The sequence below is a fragment of the Pseudophryne corroboree genome, chromosome 6 (assembly GCF_028390025.1).
Source record: "Pseudophryne corroboree isolate aPseCor3 chromosome 6, aPseCor3.hap2, whole genome shotgun sequence".
NCBI lineage: Eukaryota > Metazoa > Chordata > Amphibia > Anura > Myobatrachidae > Pseudophryne > Pseudophryne corroboree.
In genome coordinates this window covers 360,803,650-360,828,694 of record NC_086449.1, presented here as the reverse complement: position 1 = coordinate 360,828,694, position 25,045 = coordinate 360,803,650, and the positions used below count along the sequence as shown (strand labels likewise).

General features: G+C 46.8%; 1 protein-coding gene across 1 annotated transcript in view; it reads left to right on the top strand.

Annotated features, from left to right (window-relative positions):
• Nucleotides 1–25,045, top strand: part of LOC134932324 (uncharacterized) — a 176,556-nt gene that overhangs the window by 97,086 nt on the left and 54,425 nt on the right. The window contains exons 6-12 of the mRNA XM_063926646.1: nucleotides 2,872–2,982; nucleotides 3,621–3,740; nucleotides 4,154–4,234; nucleotides 9,053–9,247; nucleotides 11,998–12,091; nucleotides 12,597–12,760; nucleotides 13,931–14,045. Of these exons, the coding sequence (XP_063782716.1) occupies nucleotides 2,872–2,982; nucleotides 3,621–3,740; nucleotides 4,154–4,234; nucleotides 9,053–9,247; nucleotides 11,998–12,091; nucleotides 12,597–12,760; nucleotides 13,931–14,045 (880 nt within the window). The remainder of the gene's footprint in view (nucleotides 1–2,871; nucleotides 2,983–3,620; nucleotides 3,741–4,153; nucleotides 4,235–9,052; nucleotides 9,248–11,997; nucleotides 12,092–12,596; nucleotides 12,761–13,930; nucleotides 14,046–25,045) is intronic.

The window sequence follows — 25,045 nt, the reverse complement described above, 5'->3', positions numbered from 1 at the left end:
TAAAAATGGAAGTGACAGATTTCATACAATGCAGTCAAGCAGGAAACACAGTAATAAAGGATTGAAATTCTGCGTTTTGAGGGTGAAATGACTAGGAAATGATTAGGAGTAATATAATGGATCACAGCAGGGGTGGATTTAGGGGTCACATTATTGGCTGCCCCCCCTCCCCCCCATCCCCTACCTCCCACCATCATGTCACTGCCCCCTTCATTTCAGGCCCAGTATGGATGCCTTGAGACCACCAAAGCAGCTCCAACTCACCCTACTACCAGCACTCAGACCAAAATTGCTGCCCACTGTCCCACTCCCATCAGTTGCAAAAATGAAAAAAAAAATAAGTCACAAAGACAAAAAAATGTTTTCACCTGACCTCATCAGCCTGGTGTGCTGCCCTCAAGCAAGTGCCTCACATGCCTAGTGGGAAATTCACCACTGGATCACAGGAGGGTATTTCTGATCATTTCAGAGATGTGGAGATATCTTAAATAAAATACCTTTGGATGTGGACATTTTCCTTATTTTAGGACATTTGCATACCATAATGAGATAATTTTGGGACCAAGTCTAAACACAGAATACATTTATGTTTCATATTCGCCATATACACATAGCCTGAAGGTAATTTTATACAATACTTGTAATAATTTTGTGTACAAAACAAAGTTTGTGTACACCAAGTCATTAGAAAACAAAGGTGTGACTATCTTTCCATATCTCAAAATATTCTGTATTTGGTATTTTGGATAAGGGAGACTGCACACAACCTTCCCACAAAAAAGCCATGAATTCTCAGCAACTTCAGAGATCTCAAATACTGGGTTTCGTTCTTCTAATGTGGATTCACTTTCCATATGGGCTCTTCAATAAAGTGCATTTCTAGGCCCCCGTCAAACCATGTAAACACAAAAATGACATACAGATGTGTACAGCAGTGGCTCCTACTGACATTTAGGAGCGGGGCTGCCACTACCACCGTGCACGGAGAGGAGGCAGTCAGCCTGGGTCCTGGCAACTGCGCAGTGGATGCGGCAGGTGCCAGGACCGGCGCAGACACCGCGGTGCGATTGCACATGAGCAAACTCCCAGCTTCTATGGACTGCAGTGCATTGGTTGCAGCCCATAGAAGCTAGACTGGGCTGTGCGAGAAGCAGGGAGCTGCATCCTACAGGAAGCCAGCTCTCTGCTTATTGCAGCCCAGTCTGGCAGTCCCAGGGGAGACTCGCATAAGGAGATTGTGCTGATTAATTTGATATATGACACTTGTATATTATATGTAAATAAGTCTGTATATGGAGCAGAACAGAATTTGCATTGGAAAAAAACTGCATCTGCCACATTGTAGCACTGTATACAGATTCAGAGACTGAGGGCCTAATTCAGACCTGATCATAGATGTGCAACATTTAGCACATCTACGATCAGCTTCCCTGACATGCGGGGTGACACCCAGCACAGGGCTAGTACACCCCGCATGTCAGGCCCTACTCTTCCGCACAAATACAAAATCATCACACAGCGGTGATGCTTTTGTACTTGAAGAGTAGCACCCTACCAGGGCAGCTACTCCACGCTGTCCGGGTCGCAACGGCTGTTTGTGACATTGCCTGCGCCCCTAAATCGGTGGCCAAATGCCACCGGCCCATCCCCTCCCGCCCAGCGACTGCCTCTGTCAATCAGGCAGAGGCGATCGCAGGGCTGAGATTGGCGGTGGCGCCCGCACATGCGCAGTTCAGACCTGATCGGCTGCTGTGTGAAAACGCACAGCAACGATCAGGTCTGAATTAGGCCCTCAATCACATAAAGATATAAAAGCATTATATATAAAAGATCAGCACAGTCTCCTCGTGTGTCCTATTCACATTGCGCTGCGACTTAAGGTGCATTTTTGGCAAAAAAGATGCCTGATGCTAGAAGCTTCTCATGTGACCTGGCGTACCAAGGGGAGCTGCTTGGCGTAACTGCAGCAAAGACATATGAGAACACGTCTGTATGAAAGAGACATGGGGCCAAATGTAATAGAGTGAGGGTTTCAAAAAGTGAGAGATTTGGTATGGTTTTTCAGGTTTTTTTTTTAAAGTGGCAATCATTTACACAGCAAGATCAACCTGGTTTTGCAGTGTAAATGATTGCCACTTTAAAAAAAAAAACACCTGAAAACCTTACCAAATCTCTCACTTTCTCTAACTCTCACTCTATTACATTTGGCCCATGATGTTCTCTTACCCTCAGGATTTATTTAAACAAAAAAAATTAATAAAAGCATTTCATGCAAAACCATAAAGCAGTAGTTCTGGAGAAAAACATGAACAGTTATTTCCTCCACTGACCTCCAGAACTAGGATCACAACCCTTTTATGGGACTGCATTTATGAGAGGTTTGGTGGACATGGAAGTCCTCTTGCACACATAAAACAAGCACTGTCAGAGGATTCTGTTGTTGAAAATATTGTGTTTAGAAAACAGTTGACAATACATGAATACAATTTAATTACTATTACCTTACTATTACCTTACTATTTGACAGATATACAGTACATAATACAAATGCTCTGATATTATATAATAATAGTACATCCAAAATGTTGCAAACAGAATTTAAAGGTTTTCAAATAGCACCTTCTATAGAGTGCAATTAGTGACGTTTTTAAAGAACATTAAATAAAAATGTATTTTTCATTGTATGTTGTAAATATTCATATACTAAAACGGTTATGTTTTTCATGTAATTGTTTTGTTTACACTTTTTAAGATCCAGTTCGGATGTGCCATGCTTTCTTTGTTTTTGTTTTTCTGCTTATGTCAGATGCTGTTTGGGATTTTTACGATGGTAAGAAACCTTGATTTTTCGCCTGTCTCTGTGTTTTCTAGCAAGGAAATACACCTTTACACTTGGCTGCAGTGTTGAATGATGCTGATATGTCTGTTGCCATTTGTCAAACTCTACTGGAACACGGTTCAAACCCTGACATCCAAAATTTGGTATGAATGTAAAAATAAAATATACAATTTGTTAAGATAAACAACACCCATGTTTAACATCAATGGGCAGAATATTGGGCCTAATTCGGACCTGATCGTAGATGTGTTAAATTGAGCACATCTACGATCAGTCTTCAGACATGCGGGGGGACGCCCAGCACAGGGCTAGTCCGCCCCGCATGTCAAACCCGACCCCCCCACCTCCCGCACAAGTACAAAAGCATTGCAACAGCGGTGATGCTTTTGTACTTGAAGATTAGCTCCCAACGGTGTGGCCCGCCCCCCCAACGGTCCGGGCACGCCTGTGTTGCCCAGACCGCCAAATGCCGCCGACCCCCCCGCCCTGCGACCACCTCTGCCTGTCAATCAAGCAGAAGCGATCGCAGGGCTAAGACGGCCGTCGGCTGTCTGCCATGCGCTGGCACACTGCAGCACCAGCGCATGCGCAGTTTAGACCCGATCGCTGCTGTGCGAATACGCACAGCAGCAATCAGGTCTGAATTAGCCCCATACAGTAGTAACAGACTGTTAGTTTTTTTTAATGATTTTGTATCAGAAAATAAAACCCAGAGTTTTGCCCCTGGTGCTCATGCAACGTTTCTTAGGCAAGAGTTTTATTTTGTGATTTTTCTCTAAAGGCAAAAGAGAATTTTGCTTTCACTGTTGTGAGAGGTGCAGCCGTGGAGGGGGGCAGGAGATCACAACGTCTTATTTCACTTGCCCTGACACATCGCCCTAATCTGCTGAGCCGGAACTCTGTAAGTACAATAGATGACTAACTTGCAATATGCACCTTTGTACACGAACAGTCAAGTCTGCTTTTCTGAAATGTCTGTGGCCCAAAACCCAAATAGCACATACTGTAAATGTACCCCATATATGCATAAGAAATAGAGGGTCATGTCATTCAACAATATGTAATGAAATGTAATGCTAATAAAATGCTCCCATATCACTGTGTTGGAAATTAGGCCAAATAAGAGTACAAACTATACATTTTTCCTTGTGTTGTCTGCATGATTCTTGGAGATACCAAAAGTTTCCAAAATTGGGGGGTTATCGGGGTGAATAGCTGTGGTTGTTGAATCAGTGGTCAAGGTGTGAGCATATCAAAGTAATTAGGGACTTCTTTCTGTAACTTCTTTTCTTCTTTACTTGTGGTTTACTGTAGGATGGTCTCACTCTGCTTGATCTAGCAAGGAAAATATCTGTCCCACCTGCTATTATCTGGGCCATCCAGGAACAGACCCAGGTATGTGGTAGGTAAGGTTTGGAATAATCATAACAGAAGGATGTGTTGTTCTTTGTATACTATCCCTATTCTTTGTCTGGTATTGTAATAAAAATATTTCTTCCAAAATCCATTGGTTTGGAACATCCATGCATAACATCTAAACCAAATGCCAGACATATAAACAGTGTTCTTGAAAAATAGATCCACGTCCATAATTAAGGGGTTCAGATGCTTTGCCACATACTCATGAATAAAGAAAAAAGTAGAGTTTACAATATGAGATATTAACTTACACCGGATACATTTACAATATAAAACATGTATGTAGCATAGCAGCTCTGATATTATCAGAATGTATCCATACTTATTCACACTATATAACCATTCATTCAAGCACCACACTCTGACCAATGGATAACAGCTAGACATTAATCTGTCTCTCAAATCATTTTAATAGATGACTTATGTTGTATACCTGTCCCTAAGAAATATGCCTATATATAGTAATGAAACTGGATGATTCAAAATGTGCATTTAGTACAGAGCACTGGCTGACTCTACTCTGTCTCTGAGTGGGCTACATTGCTTAAAATCATTCAACCACTTACTGGATATGGTTTTTGATGCAGTTGTAATCGTACGGCATGCTTTCTTTACCTCATGTTGCTCAATAAGTGATGTCGAAGTAAAGTGATATAATTTATGTATTCTTGAACAAAAGCTGCTGTTTTTCTGCTGAGTACTTTCTATTGCTTTAGTATTTTACTGTGATGTAGGTGATATAAGTAACTCATTAATTAATCCCCAAAAATGGTCACTACCCATATTATTATTATTATTATTATTATGATCCTTTATTTATCTGGCGCCACAAGGGTTCTGCAGCACCCAATTACAGAGGACATATGCACATAATCAACACAGTAAAACCGTGACTTACAGCTGAAGACAATATAGGACAAGTACAGGGTATCTAAGCATAACTACATCAGTAGACGACACTGAGATAAGTATCAAGGTGGACGAAAACTGCAGGATTTGGGCAGTTGAGGATTATTAAAGTAAGAGAAGGATAAGCACATGAGGGAAGAAGGCCCTACTTGTGAGAGCTTACATTCTAAAGGGAGGGGTAGGCAGACAGGGGTGGCACAGATGGGGTACATAGAGAGCGTGGGACAGAGGGTTAGGATGAGATTTGGCTGGGTTTGGTAAAGAAGTGGGTCTTAAGAGTCCGTTTGACATTCTGTAGAGAGGTGGAGAGTCTGAGGACGAGAGGTAGAGAATTCCAGAGTAAGGGAGCAGCAATTGAAAAATCTTGGAGGTAGGAGTGGGAGGAAGTAATCAGAAGACAGGAGAGTTGGAGTGCATTAGCAGAGCGAAGAGGACGGGTGGGAGAGTAATGGGAGATAAGGTCAGAGATGTAAATGGGAGAGGAGTAGGTGAGTGCTTTGTGAGTGTGAGAAGTTTGAATTGGATTCTGAAAGGGAAGGGAAGCCAGTGAAGGGCTTGTAGGAGAGGAGAGGTGGACATGATGCGTTTGGTGAGGAAGATGAGCCGGGCTGCAGCATTGAGGATAGATTGGAGTGGAGAGAGATAATTGTCAGGAAGGCCGGTTAGGAGGAGATTATAGTAATCCATATAATGATCCTGGTGGCATCCTGCGTGAGAAAGTGTCTAATCCTGGAAATGTTTTTGAGATGAAAATGACAGGTTTGTGAGAGGTGATGAATGTGTGGTTTGAAGGCGAGGGAGGAGTCAAGGATTACGCCAAGACAGCATATTTGGGGGCTAGAAGAGATAGTCGTGCCATCAATGGATAATGAGATTGTGGGAGGTGAGGTTGTGCGGGAGGGTGGGTAGAAGATCAGCTCAGTCTTGGACTTGTTGAGTCTAAGAAAGCGCTGGGACATCCAGGAAGAGATAGCAGAGAGACAGTTGGAGGTACGAGTGAGGAAAGCCGGGGAGAGATCAGGGGAGGAAAGGTAGATTTGAGTGTCATCAGCATAGAGGTGATATTGGAAGTTAAAAGAACTAATGATTTCACCTAAAGAGGACGTATAGAGAGAAAAAAGGAGAGGACCAAGAGCAGAACCTTGGGGGACACCAACAGTTAGTGGAAGTGGGGGGAAGGTAGCGTCATGAGAGGAGACAGAGAAGGAACGATCAGGGATGTAGGAAGACAGCCAAGAGAGGGCAGTATCACGCAGACCAAGAGAGTGAAGGATTTGCAGATGGAGAGGGTGGTCAACAGTGTCAAAAGCAGCAGGGAGATCAAGAAGAATAAGCAGAGAGTAGTGGCCCTTAGATTTGGCTGCATGGAAGTCATTGCAGACTTTTGTCATGGCAGTTTCAGTGGAGTGGAGAGAGGGGAAACCAGACTGGAATGGGGCAAGCAGTGAGTGGGAGGAAAGAAAGTCAGTGAAGTGGTTATAGACAATACGCTCAAGGAGTTTGGAGGCAAAAGGGAGGAGAGAGATGGGTCGATAGGTGGAGAGGGTGTTTGAATCAATGGTAGGTTTTTTAAGAATAGGGGAAACAAGAGCATGCTTGAAGGCAGAGGGGACAGTGTCTGATGAGAGGGAGAGATAGAGAAGGTGGGCAAGATGGGAACAGGCAGAAGGAGAGAGCTAGCGGAGGAAGTGGGAGGGGATAGGGTCAAGTGGGGAGATGGTGGAATAAATGAGGGCCATGACTTCCTTACCAGATACATGGTAGAATGATGTCAGAGTTGGTCAGAGGCTAGGGGAGGAGTGGCAAAGGATGGGTGGTGGCTAGTTGCTGGTCTGGTGGGAAGTGATGTCCTGATGTATGGAGTCAATCTTGGATGTAAAATAAGTGGCAAAGTCAAGAGCAGACAATAAGGATGGGAGAGGAGGTGGTAGTGGGCAGAGGAGGGAGTTCACACTGGCAAAGAGGCACCGGGGGCTGGAAGAGTGGGTAGAGATGAGAATTTTGAAGTATGGTTGTTTAGCGAGGGAAAGGGCAGCACTGAAGGATGAGAGCATAAATTTAAAATGTAGGAAGTCTGCCTTAGAGCGTGATTTCATCCACTGTTGCTCGGCACTACGTGAGCATTTTTGAAGATATCTGGTGCATTTGGTGTGCCAGGGTTGAGGTGTTGATCTGCGAGGGTGAATAGTGGTTGGTGGAGCGACAGAGTAAAGAGCAGAAGTAAGAGATGCATTGTATAGGGATGTGGCTTGTTCAGGGCATGTGAGAGAGAGAATAGGAGAGAGAAGTGAGTTGAACAGGGAGGATAGAGATGAGCCTCAATGTTACGCTTAGTGATGGTAGCCTTAGGAGGGAGAGATGGGGAAGCGGAGATACATAAGTTGAAAGAGAGCAGGTGGTGGTCAGAGAGGGGAAAAGGGGAATTGGAGAAATCAGAAATATTGCATCAGTGAGTGAAAACCAGATCCAGTGAGCTCCCATTCAAATGGAAGGGTGAGGTGGTCCACTGGGAGAGACTTAGGTTAAGGAGTTTAGAGGCAGGTGATTTTGTGGGTTTATCGTTAGGGATGTTGAAATCACCTAGGATAATGGAGGGAATGTCAGAAGAGAGGATGTGAGCTAGCCTGGAAGCAAAGTTATTGAGGAATATGGAGGAAGTGACAGGTGGACGGCAGATGACAGCAAGCTTGGTAGAGGCGTATCGCATGGACCTCAAATGTAGAGAATGTAAGGGAAGGTTCTGAAGGTATAAGTTGGTATGTGTAGCTAGAGGGTAAAAGGACCCCAACACCACCACCATGGCATCCCCCGGGTCTGGGTGTGTGTGAGAATGTGAGGCCCCCAGTAGAGAGAGCAGCAGGATAAGTGGTGTCATAGGGAGTAATCCAGGTTACTATAATGGCCAGGAGATGCAGGGAGTTGGAAATTAAAAGGTCATGAGTAGGGGTCAGTTTGTTGCAAACAGATCTGGCATTCCAGAGGGCACAGGATAGGGGGTAACAGTTTGTGGGAGAGATGTGAATGATATTATCATGGGTTGCTGTAGCGTTGAGGTAAGATTCATTTGGAAGAAAGGGATATAGAGGGTGTAATGATGGTGCTGGGTCCTTGGCTAGGAAGTGAGACTGCAGGAGTGAGGCATGGAGGAAGTGCAGTATGATAGTGGTGGAGGTGAGGTGACAGGCAGAGGAGGGAGAAAGCAGGGGTGAGTGGTGGGAGAGAGCCTGTGAAGGGGCAGAAGTAAATTTCAATGGGGAAACAGAAGAGGTGGCGAAGGGAGGCAGAGGGGAGGATGGGAGACAGAGAAGAGGAGAGAGGATGAGATGAAGGAGACTGTGAGAGAAGGATACAGGTGGTACCAGGGGACAGAATAAAGGATTAGGAAGACAAGGATTAATGGGGGATGTTGCCAGCCTGGCCGGGTCCGAGTAAAAATTGCATTACAGGTGTTTTTTGCAGAAAGTGATTGTATTGTTTCCCTAGTCAGTGAGGATTGGAGAATATTAGTAGTACATTTGTAGTTGGGATGCAGTCCAAGTATTGTTGGCCTTTGAAGGATTTTCCGCATTTGTTTGTTGTTTCATTTCAGTTTTCGTCCAGTTTAAGTCCAGAATAAGCCACAGACAACATCCTTAGAAACATTCATCCTTTGATAACTTTCATCCCATACTGATTCAGACAGACTACACATAATATCAAGACCAACAAACATGTGTTTGTAATCACATTGATTTATTAGACCCACCCCTAGCCCATCACCCATTTGAAGCAATAAAACTTAAACAAACAAATGGTGCATGGGGATGAGAACATCAAAGATATATAGAGTATTATGATTCTAATACGGATGGGATTAGCCACAATTTAATATTTTCTTTTTCTAAGGAGCAACAAATGTTGTTCCTGAGCCAGAGGCCCCTGCAGCCACCTTCAGGGCAGAGTCGCAGGCCTGATGAGTTTGTGTCTTCTGAGACTTCTATTATGGATGGTGGTAGATGGAGGCCTGGGAAAAAGGTCAAGCTCTTCATCTGTGGACACAGTGGAGTTGGAAAAACCACCTTTGCTAATGCACTGACTGAGGTAAGTTCTAAACCTGCCTTTACGCCGAGTTGGAGCTACCCTATGCATTGTAAGTTAATTTGTCCTAATTTAAAAGTTGGGCACCCCACCTGCTAATGTTCCTTAATTCAACAAGCCCTCCTCCATCTTTTGTTATTGGGGAAAATAGACTGTTGGCAAAGACCAAGTTGAAAAAATAGAAAAATCAGAGGAAAAATGTGAGGGACCATAAACCATTACAGCTTTTTATGATGACCTCTGAACAGTGCGGCCTCATCTGCTTATTTAGCTAAATACAATATTGCCCTTAATTATATGATGAGGCTTAAAAAAGAGAAATCCCGAAGCCATTTCCTGATCAGTTTCTACAATACGGGTGTAGTATGTTATGCCGGCGGTCGGGCTCCCAGCTACGCGCGCCACGCTATCTATTCTTCCTCCAGGGGGGTCGTGGACCCCCAAGAGGGAGAAAAGCTGTCGGTATGCCGGCGGTCGGGATTCCGGCGCCGGAATGCTGGTCGTCGGGAGCCCGGCCGCCGGCAAACTGAAAACCACCCCTACAACACTAGTGGCCAAATGTAATAGAGTGAGAGTTTCAGAAAGTGAGAGATTTGGTAAGCTTTTCAGTTTTTTTTTTAAAGTGGCAATCATTTACACTGCAAAACCAAGTTGATCTTACAAACTAGGGTTATTTACAAACTAGAAAATGTGGGTGCGCAGTACATTTGTTTTCACATGCAATATCGCATATTGTACTGCACAGCAGTAGACACATGCAAGAAAATGACTGATCCATTTGAGCAGGTGCTGCACATCTTTTTATATAGCTGTAGCTGTTACATAGTAAAATGTTAAAGATATAACTTAATATGAACCTCCCCACCCCCCATAAAAACTGCTCATATGACCCTTGGTTATACCCTATGCTATTCATTACTCTTAGTGGGCACTCAGACTACTTTTATTATTGTACATTTAGAAAGTGAGTATGTGCGTACTGTATTAATGATCCTGGAGTGAACAAAGGAATTTAAAAGTTACATCTGACTTATGATTATGGTTACCTCAGAAGTAATGCAAAAATAAGGATACAACTGCTCAGTAGACTTCTGCTCTGTTGGTTATGTGCAGTCTCCACCTGTTCAGGTTTATCAGAATATCTGAAAGTAAAATTATTTTTTTAAGTACAGAGGCGGCTCCTACCTTGGCGAAGGAGGTGGGCTGCCACTGGCCATGCTCCGGGTCTCTGCCATTTTGTCCCCGCCGCTGCCTGACGCCAGGACCCCGGTGCATGTGCAGTAGCGGTGACGGTACTGCATTGGCAGCAGTCCATAGAAGCCGGGTAGGGCTGACGAGGCAGGGAGTGGCTTCTTACAGGATGCCAGCTCTCTGCTAATCGCAGCCCGGTCTGGCATTCCCCGGAGGGAGGGAACAACTCCCAATGGGATTGCCTGTAGTGTTTGTGACTGGCAGGTTGGATTTCCAATAGGAAGTCACTGCCAGTAACAGAGAAGCCAGTGCAGTCTCACGGACTGCATCTGGCTTCATTGACAGTGAGCTGGGTGACAGATTTTACCTGGAGTGGTTGCATTCCTACAGCCTATAGGTAAAAACTGCCACTGTAATTATGTATATGAACCCATAAGGGTTCCTTAGCATCATGTATGGGCATAGAACATACAGGTTTACGTAGGTACAAGGTGAGTAATTTAGAGAGGTACACAAATCAACATAAATAGATAAATGCAACCAGCGAATTACATAATTAGGCACTAGGTAGAGTTAGGCACTGGGGGGGCTAGTAGCTGCCACCCCCAGAGGGTTAGCCCTAGCCGCCACCCCCGGAGGGTTAGGGGAGGGGTACAATTACTTATCCCCCTCCGAAGATGTGATCTTCAACCCAAACCCATATGGTTTGGATGTTAGTGATACAGTATAGGGTGAGAGTAGCTGAAGCCTTTGTAAGTGACTGAGGGGAGTTTGATTCTGTGAAGTATAGGAAGCAGCAGAGGTGCTCTTAGGACATGTTGCATGCATGTAGGCGGAATAGGGGGCTAATTAGAGTGTACTCTGAGATCTGTCTGATATCTGTCAGATCTCTTGCACCAGGTACATGGCTAGTCCAAATGCACACTGATAGATGATGGATACATGCACAAGCCAATAGATGTGGTCATCTCTGAATTCAGACAAAGGGCCTTACTCAGGTTTGCAAACCAAGAAAATTAGCAATTGGGCAAAACCATGTGCACTTTAGGTGGGGCAGATGTAACATGTGCAGAGAGAGTTAGATTTGGGTGGGATGTGTTTAAACTGAAATCTAAATTGCAGAGTAGAAATTAAGCAAACAGTATTTACCCTGCACAGAAACAATAGAACCCACCCAAATCTACAGTATCTCTATCAGCACATGTTATATCTGCCCCACCTGCAGTGCAACATGTTTAAACACAATTGCTAACTTTCTTGGTTTGCTAACAAACCCGAATAACCCCCAAAGTCATTTTTATTTCTGAGCATGAAATGTAATATGGCATAATGTTGGGGTATGCACATGGCCTGTATAATGCTATATGGTGTGGGCATGTACAGAAGCTGGTATAATGGGTGTTTCTGCAAAATGCCTGCCAATAGGTCTCTGTGCAGGATGTCTGATAGTGTCATCTATGTGATGTGTTTGCTAATGATTCTTTGAAGTTACTTTTACTGGTATAAAATAAAGTGATTATATAAACATAATTCATATCCCCATTCTCTGCTATATCTAACAGACAGGATCATTTGCCAAATTGCAGTATTACCTTACTGGCCCAAAGACTCCTGTCTCCACCAAAGGGGTGTCCTGTTCACAGACCGATGTCAAAGGTGACTGGTTATTACTGACAACAATTTTATTCAGTAGCAATTATTACTGAGATGCGATCACATCTGCCCAATTTTCGGGCCAGTGCGCACGCGCAGTGTCCGACCTGAGCATGCTGGGCAATGTGTTTGCATCGCTGATTGACAGGCAGAGATGTTTGCAGGGCAGTTGGGGGCATCGACGCAGCATTGCAAGGCGTGGCGCCAAAAACGGGGGTGGACCTGTGCCAATTTTAGGGCAGCCATGTGACATCACATGCGGCCGTTGCGAAGGAGAAAATGGCTGCGCTGCGCATTGCCAGGCAGGGGGCATCACTTATTTTGCGGGAACAGCGATGCGATCGCAATTGAATTGTGATCGCATCGTTGGCAGTCATTAGCATGCTGGGCGGCCTTGCACTGTGCTGGCCGGTCCCCAGCATGCAATCGTCAGCAGTTACAGTTTTGCTAAATTACTGAATAAGGTCGTAAGTGCGAAAATAACAGCAATTCATTTGTATTTCTCTAGATTGTTCTTTGGTTATCTGGGACTTTGCAGGCCAGATGGAGTACTGTTTCACACACTCCCTACTCCTGAACACCAGTGGACCCAATACTGTGTATTGTCTGATCTTCAGCCTAAAGGGGATTGAGACTGACCTGCATGGAGGACAGAGGCATGCACTGGAACAGGTACACAATACAAAGTATCTGTCTATGGGGTCCTTCCCTAGTCAGATTGCTTAGAATTTAAGCACGGATCTCTCCTTGTGTAGCCGCCTTAACAAGTACTTGAAGTTGTTTTTCAATTAAATAACTACTGTACTAAGGGGGACATTTACTAAGCAGTGATAAGAGCGGAGAAGTGAGCAAGTGGAGAAGTTACCACATCAACCAATCAGCAGCTCTGTATAATTTTATAGTATGCAAATTATAATGTTACGTCAGTGCTGATTGGTTGCCATGGGCAACTTCTCCACTGGCTCACTTCTCCGCCCTTATCACTGCTTAGTAAATGTCCCCCTAAATCCCTTAAGGGCAGTACACACGGGCAGAGATGTGTGGTGAGCGATCTATCACAGACCGCTCACACATGGAGAGATCCATGCTTAACTTCTAAGCAATCTAGTCAGATTGCTTAGATGTTAAGCATATATCTCTCCGTGTGTACCACCCCCCCCCCCCCCCCCCCCCCTTACATTCCCATGGTGACCTGCTGATTACCTTTGGCAGTAGGTGTTTCTTTCCTTAGCAAGAGAAATCCAGCAGTACCTCTAAGTACTATTGGGGATGGAGGGGTTTCAGTACAGGTTTACATGACAATGTAGATTGGTGGTCCTTATTCTATCCACTCTTAGTTGCAGTTTTACAATGCCCTGTGCTGACCTTAATATTTATTTTGTATAACCTTTTCTTTGGCAAATTGGTTACCTCTCCCCATCAGTCATATCTCAGGCCTCCTGTCTGTCTTACGCAATCTCTCCCTGGATGTCACACTACAATACTATACTTAGGGGTCTATTTACTAAGCCTTGGATAGAGGTAAAGTGGATGGAGATTTAGTATTAACCAATCAGCTCCTAACTGTCATTTTTCAAACCCAGCATGTGACATGGTAGTTAGGAGCTGACTGGTACTTTGACCACCTTATCTCAGTCCAAGGCTTAGTAAATAAACCCGTAAATCTCTCTAATATGGAATTCCTTAAAGATAATAAATATGAGACATTAAATGAAAAAACAAAAACCAATACTGCCAGATGCTTCATATATAAAATCTTTAGTTTTGTGATTTTCATTGTCTTTTAAGGAAAATAAAATCTTCTTATGTTCTGTATTATCCTGTATACATTCTGCTTTTCAGTTGATGTTCTGGCTCCGATTCCTGAGTGTAACTCACAATTCTCAGTCCAAGCCCCGTGTTTTCCTGATTGGAAGCTTCCTAGATGCTCTACCTGAAGAAAACAAAGCAGAGATTGGTAAATATAAATATTCCTACGATGAAGTATTCGTTTTAACCTTGTTTGGTTGAGAAGTACAGTATGATTGGTTGGTTATTTAGAGAAAATAGATGAATAAACGGAGCAAAACTACAGAAATTGTGGAAACATTGAATTTAAAACTTACAGACAGTTTTTGTAAGGTAATCAACACAAACTAAATGCCACCTCAAACTGTATGTACTAAGCCTTGGGAAGAGGTAAAATGGATGGAGATAAAGTACCAACCAGTCAGCTCATTACTGCCATGTTACAGGCTGTATTTGAAAAATGACAGGAACTGGTTGGCTTTGACTTTATTTCCGTCCACTTTATCCCTCTCCAATGCTTAGTACATAGAACCCAGTGGCTGTTCAATTAGATAAGAACTTCCCTACTTACATGGCGAAAGATCCAAAGGGGGTGATTCAGAACTGATCGCTGCTCTGCGTTTTTGCACAGCGGGTGATCAGCGATTAACTGCGCATGCGTATGCCCCGTAATGCACATGTGCAGCGGCAAACAATAACAGGCATTGCTGGTCAGCGACAGGCTGGTGTGAAAATTACAATCACACAGCCATTCACACAGCCATTCCACAAAGTACAGTAAATGAGTTAGTATGCACGTCACCTCTAGCAGTCCCCATTCCCTTAAAGCTATTATAAGTATTCTATTGTCCTTAGGACTAAAGGTGCATACACACAGTGCAATGTGTGCTTACGATTTTGACTATATAGTCAAAATCGTATGAAAAGTTAGCAGATATCGCACCATGTGTACACAGCTTGCGATACCGATGCGCACTCCCGCAGGGTTTGTATCGCAAGAAAAAATAGATGGTGCAGGCATGGCAATTTTGACAATATTGTATACAATCTAGTTTCTAGTATAGTCAAAATTGTATATTGTCAAAATTGTACATAGCCAAAGTTGCACCATGTGTATAGTCAATATCGGTGGTTCTGGGATCCGGAGAGTTCAAGGGAAATCGCAAAGTCAAAATCAGCATTTATGCAGAATCGCACCATGTGTATGCACCTTAAAGGGTCTATGTACTAAGCCTTGGAGAGAGAGATAAAGTGGACAGAGATAAAGTACCAGCTAATCAGCTCCTAACTGCCATTTTTCAAACACAGCCTGTAACATTACAGAATTAATAAATCATCCATATATCTTAAATAAGGTGCTATATTGGTATTTAACTGATAATGCTGATAAAACAACCTGTTTTCAATAGAATACATGTAGACATTCGCGTACGATGGGATGACTGTGGACCCCATCACACAACCCGCCATTTGCAGATTAAATCTGCCATCATAAAGGAGTTACTTCCTAGTTAAAACCAACAATCGCAGTTTCAAAACAAACTGAATGAGGGGGCCCACATATAAGGGGTTATTAGTAATCAGGTTCCTGACTGCCTCTATACCCTCATTTATAAGAGGGAATATTCTGAATGCAAAGGTTCAACAATGTGTCCAAATATACTGAAATAGGTTGGTATAAAGAACCCCGCACCAATATAATCGGACTTTTTGGGGTGTTTGCTAAGCTCTTATGAACTTGGGGAACTGTGTAAAAAAAGTGGAGCTATAAGTTCCTTATAGCTCCACTTTTTTTTACACAGTTCCCCAAGTTCATAAGAGGCACCAACAGGCTAAAAGCTTTGACCTTCTTCCCAGAATGCATAGCGCCGCCTCCTATATCACCCCGCCTCCCTGCACAGGAGTTTTTAGTTAACCAGTCCAATGCAGTAGCAGGAAAAGAGACGACAAAGGTTAGTAGCCACAACACCGCATTCTCACGACAGGAGACGTGTCAGCGGCTAATGCCATAGCAACCCAAAGAAGCTAAGTGTGTCAGGGTGGGCGCCTTGTGGAGCCCAGTGTACCTCGCAGAAAGTGTTTTAACAAAGATAAGTTCTTACCATAAAACACGTTTTCTGCTGCGGGGTACACTGGGCTCCACAAGGAATGGACAATGGGGATGTCCTAAAGCAGTTCCTTATGGGAGGGGACGCACTGTAGCGGGCACAAGAACCCGGCGTCCAAAGGAAGCATCCTGGGAAGCGGCAGTATTGAAGGCATAGAAGCTTATGAACGTGTTCACAGAGGACCACGTAGCCGCCTTGCAGAATTGTTCAAGGGTCGCACCACGTTGGGCCGCCCAAGAAGGTCCAACAGACCGAGTAGAATGGGCCTTAATGTGATCAGGAGCAGAGAAACCAGCCTTCACATAAGCATGTACAATCACCATTCTAATCCATCTGGCCAGAGTTTGCTTGTGAGCAGGCCAGCCCCGTTTGTGAAACACAAACGCAACTAAAAGAGAATCAGATTTCCTAATAGGATACGGAGAGATACGGAGAGCCCATACCACATCCAAAGACCGCTCTCTGGGAGATAGATCAGGAGAAACAAGTGCCGGAACCACAATCTCCTGATTAAGGTGGAACGAAGAAACCACCTTAGGTAGATAGCCGGGACGAGTCCTAAGAACCGCCCGGTCACGGTGAAATATCAGATATGGGGAACTACAGGACAAGGCACCCAAATCCGACACTCTTCTAGCTGAAGCAATAGCCAGCAGAAACACCACCTTAAGGGAAAGCCACTTAAGGTCAGCTGAACCAAGAGGTTCAAACGGAGACTCTTGTAACGCCTCCAAAACCACCAACAAGTCCCAAGGAGCCACAGGCGGGACATAGGGAGGTTGGATATGCAACACGCCCTGAGTAAAGGTATGCACATCAGGTAAGATCGCAATTTTTCTCTGAAACCACACCGACAAGGCAGATATTTGAACCTTGAGGGAGGCCAGACGCAGGCCTAAGTCCAGGCCCTGCTGAAGAAAAGCCAACAACTTGGCTATACTAAACTTAGAAGCGTCATAATCGTTAGATGCGCACCAAACAAAGTAAGAATGCCAGACCCTATAGTAAATCCGAGCCGAAGCCGGTTTCCGGGCCTGCAACATAGTTTGAATGACCGCCTCAGAAAACCCTTTAGCCCTTAAGACGGAAGCTTCAAGAGCCACACCGTCAAAGACAGCCGGGCTAGGTCCTGGTAGACACAGGGGCCCTGAACGAGGAGGTCTGGGCGTTGTGGAAGTAGAATTGGACGCTCTGAAGATAGGCCTTCCAGGTCTGAGAACCAGTGCCGTCTGGGCCACGCTGGAGCTATGAGAAGCAGAATTCCTTTTTCTTGCTTGAACTTCCGAATTACCCTGGGCAGGAGTGACACTGGAGGGAACACGTACGGCAGCCGAATCCTCCACGGTACCGCCAGCGCATCCACGAATGCTGCTTGAGGATCCCTTGTCCTTGCTCCGAAGACCGGAACCTTGTGATTGTGTCGAGACGCCATCAGATCTACGTCTGGAAGGCCCCACCTTTCCACTAGGAATTGAAACACTTCTGGATGGAGGCCCCACTCGCCGGCATGCACGTCCTGACGACTGAGAAAGTCTCGGAATGAATATTGCCGATATGGCCGGTAGATGGCATTCTGCCCACTGTAGAATCCGTGAGACTTCCTTCATTGCTAGGTGGCTTTGAGTGCCGCCTTGATGATTTATGTAAGCCACTGTGGTGGCGTTGTCCGACTGTACTTGAACAGGACGGTTCTGAATTAAATGCTGGGCTAGGTTCAAGGCATTGAAGACCGCCCGCAACTCCAGAATATTGATCGAGAGGAGGGACTCCTCCTTGGTCCACCGCCCCTGAAGGTAGTGTTGCTCCAGCACCGCGCCCCAACCCCTTAGACTGGCATCTGTCGTCAACAGGACCCAGTCAGATATCCAGAATGGACGGCCCCTGCACAGTTGTTGGTCCCGGAGCCACCAGAGCAGTGACAGACGGACCTCCGGAGTCAATGAGATCATTTCAGACCTGATCCGGTGAGGAAGGCCGTCCCATTTGGCTAGAATCAGCCTCTGGAGAGGGCGAGAGTGAAATTGAGCGTACTCCACCATGTCGAATGCTGACATCATGAGGCCCAGCACCTGCATCGCCGAATGTATCGACACTCGAGGACGAGATAGGAAGCAACGAATCCTGTCCTGAAGTTTCAGGACTTTCTCCTGAGACAGGAACAACCGCTGGTTGTGAGTGTCCAATAGTGCTCCCAGATGCACCATGCTCTGAGCAGGGATCAGGGATGACTTCTTCCAGTTGATGAGCCACCCGTGGGCTTGCAGAAACCGGACCGTCACATCTAGATGACGCAGGAGAAGTTCTGGGGAATTTGCAAGGATTAACAAGTCGTCCAAATACGGCAGTATCCTGACCCCTTGACGGCGGAGTACCGCCATGACTTTTGTAAAGACTCGCTGAACCGTTGTTAAACCAAAAGGTAACGCCCGAAACTGGTAATGGCAGTTGCCAATCGCAAATCTCAGGTATTGCTGATGAGACACTGCTATAGGAATATGCAGTTAAGCATCCTGTATATCCAGGGAGACCATGAAGTCCCCAGGTTCCAAGGCCAGAACTATAGAGCGAAGGGTTTCCATCCGGAACTTGGAAACCTTCACAAACCTGTTCAATGCCTTGAGGTTGAGAATGGGCCGGGAGGACCCATTCGGTTTCGGGACTAGAAACAGCGGAGAATAGTACCCCCGGCCCCTCTGCGCAAGAGGCACCTGTACTACGACTCCTGTATTCAGGAGGGTCTGTACCACCGAATGTAGAGTGTTTGCCTTTGTCTTGTCCAACAGGACATCTGTCTGGCAAAATCGATGAGGGGGTCGGTTTTTGAAGGCTATGGCGTAACCTCGAGTGACGACTTCCCGTACCCAGGCATCTGAAGTGGTCTTCAACCATTCCTATACCCTAGAAGCCGGCCCCCCACCCTGGGATCCCCCAGAGGGAGGCCCACCCCGTCATTCAGCAGGCTTATCTGTCTTGGAAGCTGGCTGACGGGTCGCCCAGGCTCTTTTGGGCTTAGGCTTACCAGGTTTGGAAGTGCGGGCCTGCTTGTTGTACGCCTGACCTTTTGCTTTACCTGAAGGACGAAAGGGGCGAAAGGAAGTACCTTTAGCCTTCGACACAGAAGGAGCAGTACTTGGCAGACAGGCAGTTTTGGCAGTAGCCAAGTCAGCCACAATCTTATTTAAATCCTCCCCAAACAGAATATCTCCCTTAAAAGGGAGTACCTCTAGGGTTTTTCTACAGTCCAGATCCACAGACCAGGATCTCAGCCACAATATCCGGTGAGCCAGGACTGACATAGTAGAGGCCTTGGCTGCCAGGATACCGGCATCAGAAGCCGCCTCTTTAATATAACGAGAAGCTGTGACAATATAGGACAAGCATTGTCTAGCATGGTCAGAGGAGATTTCAGCATCTAACTCCAAGGCCCATGCTTCAATGGCCTCTGCAGCCCAAGTAGCTGCAATAGTGGGCCTTTGTGCAGCACCCGTGAGGGTGTAAATCGCTTTCAGACAACCCTCAACACGTTTATCCGTAGGCTCTTTTAGAGACGTGACGGTGGTGACCGGTAGAGCTGAGGAAACCACCATCCTAGCCACATGTGAGTCCACTGGAGGAGGCGTTTCCCAATTCTTAGACAGCTCCGGCGCGAGGGGATAGCGAGCCAGCATCTTCTTTTGAGGCACAAACTTCGTACCCGGGTTTTCCCAGGGCTCCTGACATATATCCACCAGGTGGTCAGAGTGAGGTTAAACTTGTTTAATCACCTTCTGACGCTTGAACGCTTGAACCTATCTGGTTTCTTAGGAGGAACGGATAGCTCGGGATCATCCGTAATCTGCAAAATTAACTTAATAGCCTCCAAAAGATCAGGAACATCCACATGTGAACCACCCTCCCCATCAGCCATATCTGAGTCAGAACCTGTGGGGTCAGTGTAAGTGCCGTCTTCATCCGACGAGGTGTCAGTGACAGCAGTGGATTGTGAGGAGACAAGCGCTCGCTTAGAGGACCCCTTGGACGTAGGAGAGCGACGGTCAGACTTTTTAGTAGTCAGGGACTGGTTCAACTTCTTTATTTGAGCAGATAAATCTTCCGGCACCGGCATTGGGGGTCCCATAGGGGGTGTTAGTTTATGAACTAGCGTATGCAGAAGCGTGGAAAAAGCGGCCCACGGCGGGTCATTATTTGGCAAGGAACCCCCAGAACCAGAGCCCAAAGCTGCTATATTCTCCTCATAGGTATCTGCAGCAACACCGGCAGTGTGTTCAGCCCCAAAACCGTTACCCTCAGAAGCAGACATGATATAACTTGCAGTATCAGGTAACAGAGTACAATTTGTCAGCAGCACAATACCTCTAGCCCAAACCCCTACGCAGTGTAGTCAGCACCAGCAGAGATAAAGGAGAGATATGGTGACTAAATCACAGAGAAAAATACGTAATACAGTATATCTTTGTGAAAATCCTATATTAGATAAAACTTGATGCACCAAGCCCCCTCAGGTTATAGAATATAGGGATAGCAGGTTGAGTGAAAGACACTAAATGGACACCACTCAGCTATCAAATGCACACACAAATAGTCACAGTCTGTACAATGCAGTGGTTATTACTAACAATAATACTGCACTGGACTAGCTTACACAGCTATATAACAATAGATATAACAGTACACAGTAAGAACTGGATGTATATCACAGGGTAATTGTACTAGGAAACCCTGACTAAGTGCACTCTTTCTTTACTAACACTGACTAAAAAAGGCAGGTAGAATACTTAAGTGTCTTGTAAAGTCACAGCACTGACAACCAGGCGGCTTTACATAGGAGGATTTGCCCAAGCATTCCCAGGAACAGTGAGCTGAGGGATAATGTCGCTGCAGACACTGCCAGGGAGTGAGGGAGAGACAGATATGCAGCTCCAGGGCGGGAACATTTGCAGAAAATGGCGCCCTGGGGCTGGGGGAGGGGCTTCAGGTCCAAGCTCTATCCCCCTGCTGGCAAAACCACCGGGTACTGCGGGCTCTAATAAAATGGCTTATAGAGAAAACCTGACCTGTCCCATGCCCTGGTGATCTAGTGGGATCGCCTGTACTGCCACAGTGTCCACCGCCAGCGTGCGCGGCCCGCCTCCCACTGACCGCGCCGGAACGCGATAAAGACCGGGTCCCACAAGCGGGACCCACTTACCTCCTCCCGAAGCACGGTCACGCGATCCCGGAGAGCCCCCGTCGTGTGTGCCTGACAAGAAGAAAACCGAAGCCTCCTGCTGTAGTTACCCGGCAACCAGGGCTCGGGAGTGTACAGCGCCGCTGGGGAGAGCCGGAGCTGCAGCCGTGAATGGCCACTGACATGTAACACTGCTGCTGCCCTTAAAGTCTTCACTTTTTTCCTCAGAAAAAAGGTTCTTTTTAGGGCTGTTTGGAGCAGCCCCTCTGTTAAGTGCTTGCTACTGCAGCACCAACTACAAAACTGAGATCCTGTGCAGGGAGGCGGGGTGATATAGGAGGCGGCGCTGTGCATTCTGGGAAGAAGGTCAAAGCTTTTAGCCTGTTGGTGCCTCGGATCAAGATCCTACTCTACACCCCATTGTCCATTCCTTGTGGAGCCCAGTGTACCCCGCAGCAGAAAAGTAAATACATGGAGCTCTTGTTGAGGATCGCAATCCATCTACAGCAGAAGGTTACGTTATAACCAGGGGCGTATCTAGAGAGGAGAAGGCCCGTGTGCAGGCTCCGTCTGGGCCCCCTCCTCTGTAGCTAGCAGTACTGTAGCTCTGGGCACTAGGGTCAGGCAGAGGCATTAGGGGAAATAAGATGTTGACGTTTTCTGTCTGTACAGTGTCTTATTGGCCTCTCTAAAAGAAACCAGCACTAGTTTCCCCCCAGGGCCGTAACTACGTGTGTGCCAGCGGTGCCTGGCACACAGCGCAGTCACCCTGAGGGCGCAACTGTCAGCGCATTGTAATGAGTCAAACTGACTCATTACATGCCGCCTGTGCATGCCTCCTGTCCCCCTGCTGCCCGGATCCCGCTGCCTGTCCCCCTGCTACCCGGCTTCCGCCTCCTTTCCTGTGTTCCACAGCCCGTCCCCCTGCTGCCCGGCACCCGCCTCCTGTCCCCCTGCTGCCCGGCTCCCACCATCTGTCCCCCAGCTACCCGGCTTCCGCCTCCTCTCCTGTGTTCCACAGCCTGTCCCCCTGCTGCCCGGTACCCGCCTCCTGTCCCCCTGCTGCCCGGCTCCCGCCTCCTGTCCCCCTGCTGCCCGGCTTCCACCTCCTCTCCTGTGTTCCACAGCCCGGCACCCGCCGCCTGTCCACTTGCTGCCCGCCGCCGCCTGTCCCCCTGCTGCCCGGCTTCCGCCTCCTCTCCTGTGTTCCGCAGCCCGGCACCCGCCGCCTGTCCCTTTGCTGCCCGCCGCGGGTCCCCCTGCTGCACAGCTTCCGCCTCCTCTCCTGTGTTCCGCAGCCCGGCACCCGCCTCCTGTGCCCCTGCTGCCCGGCACCCTCCACCTGTCCCCCCACTGGTTGCGTCCTGACACTCCGGCTGCCTGGCTCCCGCTTTATAACCACCGGGTGGATGGACCCTGTACCCACTCTCCGGCTCCCGCCTCAGTACACGCAGCAGAGGCAGGTCCAGCAGCGGCAGCGGCTCCCGCACACAGAGGCTGGTCCAGCAGCGTCTGCATGAGGAGGAACTGGTAAGAAGAGAGGGGACTGACAGGGGACACTGCCGGGGCGGGATAAAGAGTAAGAGTGTACATATTTGGCTTTGCCTGTATATGAGTGCGTGTGCGTGTGTATGTGTGTGTGGCTGAGTGTGTGTATATATATATATATGTGGCTGTGTGCACTGTGCATATATGTATATAGGTGGTTATGTGTGTGGGGGAGGGGGGCACCATCGTTTCTTCCGCCTCTGGCCATCTGGTATGTACTTATGTGCCTGGCCTGCCATACTGAGTAAAAAGGGGGACGCTGTCTGCCGTAATGTGTAAAAAGGGGATGCTGTCTGCCGTAATGTGTAAAAAGGGGACACTGTCTGCCGTAATGTGTAAAAAGGGGACACTGTCTGCCGTAATGTGTAAAAAAAGGGGACTGCCTGCCGTAATGTGTACAAAAGGGGGACTGTCTGCCGTAATGTGTACAAAAGGGGACTGTCTGCCGTAATGTGTAAAAAAAGGGGACGCTGCCTGCCGTAATGTGTAAAAAAGGAGGACTGTCTGCCGTAATGTGTAAAAAAGGGGGACTGTCTGCCGTAATGTGTAAAAAAGGGGACGCTGTCTGCCGTAAGGTGTAAAAAGGTGACGCTGGCTGCCGTAATGTGTAATAAGGGCTCTACCTGGTGTAGTGGCGCTACTGTGCGGAGTAATTTGAATAATGGAGACTACTGTGCACCGTTGTATGAATTGGTATTATTTTGTGGCCAGAACCTTTCCCCATGAAGCCATGCCCCTATATATTTTATACGTCACGCACTGCCCCTGTTTTACATAAAGTGGGGAAGGGGGGGGGGTGCACCGATGCCGTTTCTTGCACACATCGCTTAAATGTCTAGTTACGGCACTGGTAAGTATATATCTCTCTCTCTCTCTTTCTGTCTTTCTCTCTCTCTCGTGTCTGTCTGCCGCAATGTGTAAAAAGGGGGACTGGCTGCCGTAATGTGTAAAAAGGGGGACGCTGTCTGCCATAATGTGTACAAAAAGGGGACGCTGTCTGCCGTAATGTGTAATAAGGGGGACCCTGTCTGCTGTAATGTGTAATAAGGGGGACGCTGTCTGCCGTAATGTGTACTAAGGGGGACTGTCTGCCGTAATGTGTAAAACGGGGGACGCTGTCTGCTGTAATATGTAATAAGTGGGACGCTGTCTGCCGTAATGTGTAAAAAGAGGACGCTGTCTGCCGTAATGTGTAAAAAGGGGGATGCTGTCTGCCGTAATGTGTAAAAAGGGGACACTGTCTGCCGTAATGTGTAAAAAGGGGACGCTGTCTGCCATAATGTGTAAAAAGGGGGACGCTGTCTGCCATAATGTGTAAAAAAGGGTACGCTGTCTGCCGTAATGTGTAAAAAGGGGGACGCCATCTACCGTAATGTGTAAAAAGGGGCTCTACCTGGTGTAGTGGCGCTACTGTGCAGCGTAATTTGAATAATGGAGACTACTATGCACCGTAGTATGAACTGGCATTATTTTGTGGCCACGCCCCTTCCCCATGAAGCCACGCCCCTATAGATTTTTCATTCGCCTGCGGCGCACACTGCTCCTGTCTTGCGTAGGGGGGTTGCGCCAATGCCGTTTCTTGCACACAACGCTAAAATAGCTAGTTACGGCACTGTCTCCCCCAATCACTGCAGGGTCCCAGTGTCCTTGCTAACGATGCTCCATTGTCAGAATGTCTTGGTGAAAACGTTCCCCCTGTTCAGCACGTACACTACCCAGGATGTCAGGAAAAAAGTCTACTTGAGAAAGTAAAAAAATATTTTTAAGTGACATTCTACAACCCATATTCTTGTAGTTGTCCAATAGTTAATTCACGATGGACAGGTAGGGCGGGATGTAATGGTGTGCAAGTTTTTAGGCACATTCCAACTTGCACCTTCTCACACTTTCTTGGGCAACTGTAATTTATTAGAGTTATACTGTCACAGTGTGGGTGTATTGTCTTTAATTGACTATTTCTCTTGTTGTGGAACGACAGGTACCAGCAGGCCCTTTAGTGCCCCGCAGGCTAGTACTTGTGGTTCTCCATGTACCCCTTTATTGGGGGGGTCCCCACTCCCCCAGGGAATCCCAGCCAGGGGTGACTAGTTTGGGGGTGATGCTGCGGCCGCAGGGATTTGTATAAAAGTGTCCCCTGGCTGCGGCATTACCTCCCTGGCTAGTGGAGTCTGGTGCTGTTTCCAAAAATACGGGAGACCCCTATGTCTGTTACCCCCCATATTTTTGGAACCAGGACTGGTCCAAGAGCCCGGGGCTGGTTATTCTTTTGGGGGGACTTGCACGTCTTTTTTTTTTTACTTTTTTTTACTATGTAAACACTTTACAGCCAGAAGCATGCATGGATAT